General features: G+C 55.7%; 1 protein-coding gene across 2 annotated transcripts in view; it reads left to right on the top strand.

Moving 5' to 3' along the window:
- The window catches only part of ZBTB7B (zinc finger and BTB domain containing 7B), a 64,468-nt gene extending 55,582 nt beyond the window's left edge, over positions 1 to 8,886 (top strand). For both annotated transcript variants that reach the window (XM_015419130.1, XM_015419131.1), the window contains exons 2-3: positions 1,997 to 2,993; positions 8,305 to 8,886. In XM_015419130.1, the coding sequence (XP_015274616.1) occupies positions 2,005 to 2,993; positions 8,305 to 8,791 (1,476 nt within the window). In that variant the 5' untranslated portion in view covers positions 1,997 to 2,004 and the 3' untranslated portion in view covers positions 8,792 to 8,886. The remainder of the gene's footprint in view (positions 1 to 1,996; positions 2,994 to 8,304) is intronic.
- The last annotated feature ends 16 nt before the right edge of the window (positions 8,887 to 8,902 follow it).

The raw sequence follows: 8,902 nt of genomic DNA on the forward strand, positions 1-8,902 counted from the left end.
GCCACAGCCAGCCCTCAACCAAGCTGGTTATCTGGGCCCCCGATCTGCTTTGCGTTGTATGGGGGCGAGAGGACTTCCTCTCTCGGCTGAGATGAAGGTGCTGCGTTCTGTCGGTGTGCTTCCTTTTTAGCCGCTTTGGTGCCCGACCTCCTCCTCCTCCTTCCCTGAAGGAGACGTGCTCAGGCTTGGAGGGGGTAGGGGGTGCGAGTCCACCTGGCGTGCTGCCGCTGAGCCGAGAAGTCCCCAGTTTGAATTTTGCAGGTTCCCTAGACTTGCTTCGTGGCCTGAGTGCGTGGCACGCTCTTGGCTTCAGCTTTCCCTCATCTGTGGAGAGGGGATACCAGCATTTGCATAGCCACTTTCTAGGGTTTTTCAAATGTATCGTCCCCTCGTACTCTGTACAACAGTCTTGCAAAGTAGGCCAGAATAGTTATCTCCGCAAGACAGGGGGGGGAAGGCCTAGGTCACCTTGCAAATTTCTGGAAGACGAGAGATTTTGAACTGGAGAGTTGCACTGGGCTCCATCAGCTCCTGATGATAATATCGGCCCATCTGTAAAGACCCTTGCGAGGATAATGTTAAGGGTCTTGAATGTACTCATGTGCCTAGTGCGCATTTTGGTTTTGTTTGTTGAAAAATAGCTTGAGCCCACCTTCTGACCCGCTTAAACTTCCTTATGACATAACAGGAAAACCATCCGTAAGCTACCCATCGCCAACTAGGGAAACTACGTAGCGGCAGCCAACATGAGTCGATAACCGGTCGAATATGTCAGAAGTTAATCATCTACAAGCTTAACAATCAAGACAGCACTGATCAGTGCACTTCTGATGGCCTCTGAGACCATCTATAGCTTGTCATCTAAAGGGAAATGGGGAATGCAACAGGCGAGTCTCGCTAGAAGGGGACTCCGGCAGTATTGGTCCCACTTCTGAAAAGGCCCTGTCCAACATAGCCTTTGGGAAAGGGCAGGATAGGAATCTAATAAATAAAAATAAATAAATACACTTCAGGGCCACTGCTCCCTCTAAGCTGTTGAGTCCTGTGAGCAAAAATTCTACTTTGTGAGCTACTGGTATCAAAGTTGTGAGCGAGCGATTTGGCTACTGGATAAATCAGTCTGCTCTGGGGCCCTCCTTCCTGAGCTGAGACAAAAATGTGTGAGCCGGAGGCTAAAAAAGCTGTGAGCTAGCTCACACTCACTCAGTTTAGAGGGAACACTGTTCAGGGCCTCAGTGGGTGACCTTGATGCACGCCTGACCTTATATCGGAGAAGGTGATCCTCGTGGTATCTGTATTGCTGCAGGGGTTGAGGGTAGTCGGTGTCGTGGTGAAGAGCGGCGGACTCTAATCTGGAGAACCGGGTTTGACTCCCCACTTCTCCACACGAAGCCAGCTGGGTGATCTTGGGTCAGTCACGGTTCTCTCAGAGCTCTCTTAGCCCCGCCTACCTCACAGGGTGTCCGTTGTGGGGAGAGGAAGGGAAGGCGACCGTAAGTCGCTCCAAGACTCCTTCAGGTAGTGAAGAGCGGGGTATAAAACCAACCAGGGGTCGTTTTGTAGAAAAAAAGCTAGGGGACTCATTAGCATACCTCATTAGCATATGCCACACCCCCTGACATCACCGGAAGTGTGTCATAAGGCCACACACCCCGCCCCCAACGGTCCCGGCTGCCGCTGCCTGGCTGAATGAGGGCCGGAAGCGGGGCAGCCGGAAGCAGGGGGCGGGGCTTTGTCATGTGCCCCGCCCCCCGTACCTCACCCGGGGGACCTGCGATCCCCCGCGATCCCCCCCGAAATGACCTCTGAAACCATCTTCTTCTTCTTCTGTGACGTAAGCTGGGCTGAGAGAGTGTGTCTGGTCCAAGGTCACCCAGGGAGCTAGCTTTCTGGTTGAGTGGAGGTTTGAATCTGGATATCCCCAGGTCCAGTCTAAATCTTCAACCTGGCTGTGATACCGTCTGGCTAATATCCCCGTTCCCTCTGTTCCATGCAGGTGAGGCAATGGGCAGCCCTGAAGACGACTTGATTGGGATCCCTTTCCCAGAGCACAGCAGCGAGCTCCTGGGACGCCTGAACGAGCAACGTCGGCGGGGGGTACTGTGCGACGTGACCCTGCGGACTCAGGGTTCAGAGTACCGGACCCACCGAGCCGTGCTGGCCGCCTCCAGCCGCTACTTCCAGCGGCTCTTCGCGGGGCCAGGCATGGGGGTGTGCGAGCTGGATTTCGTGGGGGCTGAGGCTCTGGGGGCCCTCCTGGACTTCGCCTACACCGCCACGTTGACCATCAGCACGGGAAGCCTCGGCGAGGTGTTGCGCGCGGCACGCCTCCTCGAGATCCCTTGCGTCATCGCGGCCTGCGTGGAGATCTTGCAAGGCAACGGTTTGGAAGCCCCCGTTCCCGACGACGCTGCCCGGGAACGTGCCCGCCGCTATCTGGAGGCCTTCGCCACCCTGCCCAACGCCGAAGGGGACTTGGCCGAGCCCCCGGCCTGCCCGGCCCCCCGCCGCAGCAAGAAAACCCGCAAGTTTCTGCAGACCAAAGGTTCCCGCCTCAACAACCACGTTGTGGAGCCGTCTTCTTCTCCGTCCCCTTCCTCAACCGGGACGCAGGGGCGCCCCAGCCCCCCCAGCCAGGCTTCTCCCGCGCCGGCCTTTGGCCTCCCCCGAGAGGATGAGGAAGAGGGACTCCAACCTTCTCGTACCTATCCTTACCCATACAGCCGGGGCCTCTCGCCCGAGGATATGGGTTCCGACGAAGAACCCGTCGACCCCAACATCATGAACTGCATGCGGGCACTGAACACGGACGGGCTGACTCCGGGTCTCGATGCCCCTGACAAGCTGGTGCGCAAGCGCCGCTCACAGATGCCGCAGGAGTGTCCCGTCTGCCACAAGGTTATCCACGGTGCTGGCAAGTTACCCCGCCACATGCGCACCCACACCGGGGAGAAGCCGTTCGCCTGTGAGGTCTGCGGGGTCCGCTTCACTCGGTGAGTGCAGCCGTGGGGCTCGCTTTCCACCCTTCGACTTGGCGCTCTCCCACACTGCCCCACGTCCTGCCAGAATTCCATTTATGACACTGGGGGTACTGGTGTATAAATCATGTGAAGGTTCCCTAGCTCAGGTGACCTTCCCTGCCTGTAATGTGCTCTAACATAATGTGCTTCCCAGGTCACAGTGTCGAAAGCTATCGCAGACTTAGTAGGGTGAGTCTGCATTGGCTTTTCCCTCTGTTGTTTTACCAAACCCACGTTGGAACAGAAATTCCCCTTGTCATCGCATGCCGCTTTCGCTTCCTTTGATCGTCGGATTTTATGGTACCCTCTGCATTGCATAGGAGCTGCGGTGGCTCAAGTGGTTAAGACGCTGAACTGCAGGCTGTGGAAGGTCAGTAGTTCAGCAGTTCAAGACCCGGGTGCCGCAAGACAGGGTGAGCTCCTGTCTCTAGTTCCAGCTCCTGCCAACCTAGCAGTTCGAAAGCAAGAAATTGCAAGTAGATAAATAGGTACCACTTCGGTGGGAAGGTAACAGCGTTCCGTGCACCTTGGTGTTGAGTCATGCCGGCCACATGACCACGGAAACGTCTTCGGACAGGGCTGGCTCTTCGGCTTTGAAACGGAGATGAGCACCGCAACCCTAGAGTCGGATTCAACTGGCTTTCGAGCAAGGGAACCTTTACCTTTACGTTTACTGCATTGCATGCCGCTTTCGCTTCCTTTGATCGTCGGATTTTATGGTACCCTCTGCATAGCATGCCACTTTCGCTTCCTTTGATCGTCGGATTTTATGGTACCCTCTGCATTGCATGCCGCTTTTGCTTTCTTTGATCATCAGTTTTTATGGTACCTTCTGCATAGATATCTGGCCGTTCAGGGGTGACTTCGCAGTCAGTACGGCGTTGGCCCCGGAGTATTTGAATGTGGTTTTGAGCTGCACCTTTTCTGTTCCAGCATGGGTTTGGTAAAACGACAGAGGGAAAAGCCAATGCAGAACCAGCCTTAGAGAAATACTGGGAAGCTGCTGCTCGCACAGAGATGCGTCCCCCTTCGGCCATCACCCCCAAAGTCAAAGGTGGCTTAACAGGCTTCTGCAGCCCAAGTCTGACAATCAGGCTTAACTGGGAGGACTGCAAACAATTTTTGTGTGTGTGTTTGGGAGGGGCCGTGACCAAAGCATCTGCTTGGCATACAGAAGGTTCCCCCCCCCCCCCCCCCGACGCCTCCACTTGACAGGGTCAGGCAGCCAGTGATGTGAAAGACCCCAGGCCGAGATCCTGGAGAGCTGCCACCGCTCTGAGCAGACAGTACTGATCTCAACAGACCGACGGTCTGTTTCCGTACACGGCTGCTCCGTGCAAGTGGTTTTTAAGGATAGCTTCTTTCCCCTTCGCCCCCCACTGGCTTCCAGGGCACTGGAAACAGATGCTGGACACGAGCCGGGACACCTGTTGAAGTCAGCACCCGAGCTGAGCTTCTGATTTGTATTGTATCTCCATGCTTGGGAAGTCTTGTGTGCAGGTGACCCTGGGGTGGGGGGCCCGAGGAAGGACATTGGTGGGGCATAGGGTTGCCAGGTCCCCCCCGGTGACCAGCAGGGGGTGGAAGAAGAGATTGGATTGATACCCCACCCTTCACTACCCAAAGGAGTCTCAGAGCAGCTTACAATCTCCTTTCCCTTCCCCTCCCCACAACAAGGCACCCCGTGGGGCTGAGGGCTCTCCCGAGAACTGCCGATGAGAGAACAGCTCCAAGAGAACTTGTGACTGACCCAAGGTCACACCAGCAGCTGCATGCAGAGGAGTGGGGCCTCAAACCCGGTTCTCTCAGATTTGAATCCGCACTCTTAACCACTACACCACACTGGCTCTCGTAGGGTTGCCAGATCCAGGCTGGGAAACTCCTGGAGGTTTGGGGATGGAGCCTGGGGAGGACAGGGGACCTCAGTGGGGCACAATGCCCTAGAGTCCTCCCTCCAAAGCAGCCATTTTCTCCAGGGGAACTAACCTCTGTAGTCTGGAGATGAGCAGTAATTCCTGGGGATCCCCAGGCCCCACCTGGAGGCTGGCCTCCCCTTGCCTTTCCTGGAAAACCGTGGCAGGGGTTCATACCCCACCTTTCTGAAATCACTCTGCCCTAGGCTGCGGTCTCCTCTATTAGGCCCGTAGACAGAAATCTGAAGGCCCAAGGACTTACACATTGAGGGATCCATTATATACATCTGCATGAGACAGCAAAAACCAAAATAGAAGTCTGATATTTAATTTTAATTGGTGGTCCTCCTGGTGGATTTCCCTAAGGGGCCAGTGTCCCCACACCTGCGATCCCCTGGGCCTTATTTGCTAGGGCTCGCGGCTCTTTCCACTCTGCAGGCTGGGTAGAGTCGAGAGTGCCTCTGGGCATATACAGAGCCTCCGTCACTCATCTCGGTGGCACACATTCAGGGGAAGAGGTGGCTGGGCTTCTAGCAAAATTCCAGCTGCTTGTCGCTTCCACAAAATAACCACTTCCAGGTCTGACGCGTGGCCCCCCCTTTTTTCTTTCCCTCTTCCCCCAATTTGGGGTGATCATAAGGGTGTTTCATGCAGGGCAGGCTTTGGGCACTGCCGAAAGTGGTGGGTTGTTCTAATTGCGGGGATGCTCTTCTCCGTGGAAACATTAAACCGGGATGTTTAGAAATTGGTTTCCAAGCACTTTTTTGTGCCCAGCAAATACAGCCCGAAGGAGCAGATGGACTCTCTTGGAATGCAGCTGGCGCAGGCAGAGACGTCTGATTCCAGCGGGTTTCAGTATGTAGCTGAACTATACAATCCAGTTCATACATTGAGCAGAATCAAGCAGAAAAGGCTTTCCTGGATCAAACGGTTTCGTTTGGGAAGGGGGAATTGCATGCCATGAAGTAAAACAAGAGCCGTGACCTTAGGGTTGCCAGCTCTGATTTGGGAAACACCTGGAGATTTTGGGGGTGGAGCCTTGGGAGAGCAGTGGGTTTTCGAGGCAAGAGACACCCAGAGGTGACTTGCCATTGCCTGCCTCCGCGTCGCAACCCTGGTCTTCCTTGGAGGTCTCCCATCCCAGTACTAACCTGCTCAGCTTTAGTGGAAGAACAAAATTTGAGTCCGGTGGCACCTGTAAGACCAACAAAGTTTAATTCTGGGTATAAGCTTTCGTGCGCAGGCACACGTCTCCGGGTATCGGAAGAAGTGTGCATGCATGTGGAAGCTGATACTCAAAACTTTGTTCTGTCGCTTCAGACCAACACAGCCCCCCACCTGAATCTAGCTTTGGGGGTAGAAAGGGACATTGGGTCGCCGCTGACTTATGGTGACCCTGTGGGCCATCAGAGTGGGCTTGCCATCGCTTAGTGACTCCGGACTTCCTCGGTGGTCTCCAGGGGTCATTTCGTAGAAAAAGAGGTGCAGGCGCTCATTAGCACAACTCATTCGCATATGCCACACCCCCTGGCCAGTGTTCACCCTAAGCTGAGTTAGTGTGAGCTAGCTCACAGTGTTTTGGCCTCCGGCTCACACATTTTTGTCTTCGCTCAGGAAGGAGGGCTCCAGAGCAAACTGACTTATGCAGTAACCAAATCACTCGCTCACAGCTTTAATGCCAGTAGCTCACAAAGTAGAAGTTTTACTCACAAGACTCCAGAGCTTAGAGGGAGCATTGCCCCTGACATCACCAGAAGTGTGTCAGAAGGCAACACCCACTGCTCAGGCTCCAATGGACTGTTTTGGATTGCTAGCTATTTTTTTTGGGGGGGGGGGGAAACGTGCAAATCTGTCCTCGCAGAGGAGGGAGAGCTTGTACCTGAACAAAACTTGGTCTTAAAGGTGCCACTGGACTGTTGGATTGCTAGCTATTGGGGGGGGGAGGGGACACGTGCAGATCTGTCCTTGCAGAGGAGAGCTTGTACCTGAACAAAACATGGTCTTAAAGGTGCCACTGGACTGTTTTGGGCCAGGGGGGCAGGGGGGGGGCTCTGCAGCTTACCTGGCTGCTTCTTGCTCTGACTGAGAGCTGCTGGGAGCAGGGGGTGGGGCTTGTGGCATGTGCCCGCCCCCTGGGCTCTTTACTGCCGGAGCTCCGCTCCTGTGCGCTCCTGCAGGAAATGACCCCTGCTCATAGGGAAAGTGTTTCAACCCTTTTATCATTCGAGTTGCCATTTTCTGCACTTTTTCCAAAGCTATCATATCCTTTTTAAGGCTTGTTGTATGTGCCCCCGCCCCCTGGGCTCCTTGCTGCCGGAGCTCCGCTCCTGTGCGCTCCCACAGGAAATGACCCCTGGTGGTCTCCCATCCGAGTACTGACCGGGGCTGACCCTGCTCAGCTTCTGAGATCTGATGAGATCGGGCTCGCCTGGGCCGTCCAGGTCAGTGTGCTGTCTGTATAGACTCGCTCTGATTTTGCTCTGATGTCTTCTATTCTTGATTATGCCGGCCGATGCTTGTTGTTTTTTTAAAAAATTACACTGGTTTCTATATTAAGGTACTCTTTAGTGGGGCGACCCTTACCGTTAGTGCAATTCTTCTGAAAGTAAAACGATGACATTTTAATGAGTAATGAATGTGACCCTACAGTGACTCCTGCCCTCTTTCCTCACCAGTGTCAACTCTGGGTCGGGGGATTCCTGGAGATTTGGGGGGTGGAGCCTGGGGAGGGTGGGGTTTGGGGAGGGGAGGGGACTCGGAAGGGTGTAACGGCCCGGGGTCCGCCCTCCACAGCAGCCGTTTCCTCCAGGGGGGTTCGCCTCTGTTATCTGGGGATCAGGTGTCGTGCCAGGAGATCTTGGGGTTGCCATCCTCCAGGTGGTGGCTGGAGATCTCCTGGGATCACAACTGATCTCCAGGAGACAAAGATCGGTTCCCCCTGGAGAAAACGGCCGCTTTGAAAGGTGGGCTCTGTGGTGTCACGCCCCACTGAAGTCTCCCCCCTCCCCAAATCCTGCCCTCCTCAGGCTCCACACCCCCCCCAGAACTCCAGGGGTCAGTGTTCCCTCTAAGCTGAGTTAGTGTGAGCTCGCTCACAGTTTTTTAGCCTCTGGCTCACGCATTTTTCTCTCGGCTTAGGGAGGAGGGCTCCAGAGCCAACTAAATTATGCAGCAGCCAAATCGCTCGCTCACACCTTTAATGCCAGTCGCTCATAAAGTAGAATTTTTGCTCACAAGACTCCACAGCTTAGAGGGAGCCTTGTCAGGACTAGAAATGCGCATTCTTGAATTTGGGATTCGTTGCTGGTCAGAGCCCCCCCAAAGTCTCCGAGCCCCTCCCTCTTTTGACCAGCCTTCCCTTTCTCTGGCAGGAACGACAAGCTGAAGATCCACATGCGGAAACACACGGGCGAGCGCCCCTACTCCTGCCCGCACTGCCCGGCTCGCTTCCTGCACAGCTACGACCTGAAGAACCACCTCCACCTGCACACGGGCGCCCGCCCCTACGAGTGCTGCCTTTGCCACAAGGCCTTCGCCAAGGACGACCACCTCCAGCGCCACCTCAAGGGCCAGAACTGCCTGGAGGTGCGGACGAGGCGCCGGCGTCGGGCCGGCGACCACGAGTCCGAGTCCCTGCCCGCCGCCGGGACGCCCCCGCCCTCCGGCGACCTCGAGTTGACCAACGGGCAGATCGAGGGGCTGCTCTCGCTCGCCCGCTACTGGGACCAGGACCGGGCCCACCGGGGCCCGTCTCCTGTCCCCAAAGAAGAGGAAGAAGAGGAGGACGAGGATGAAGAGGAAGAAGGTGGTGTGGAGAAGATGCAGACCGACAGGCCAGCAGCAATAGAAATGGCGTGAGGCCTGGGCCTAGGCCTCGAGCCTGCCTTGCTTGGACAGTTGCCGTGGTGATTCTGTAAAGACTCCGCCATCGACTAGATGCACTATCCCCCCCCCCCCCCGGGTTGGGCC

The sequence above is a fragment of the Gekko japonicus genome, unplaced genomic scaffold, assembly GCF_001447785.1.
Source record: "Gekko japonicus isolate JY-2015 unplaced genomic scaffold, Gekko_japonicus_V1.1 scaffold25, whole genome shotgun sequence".
In the NCBI taxonomy this organism is placed as follows: Eukaryota; Metazoa; Chordata; class Lepidosauria; order Squamata; family Gekkonidae; genus Gekko; species Gekko japonicus.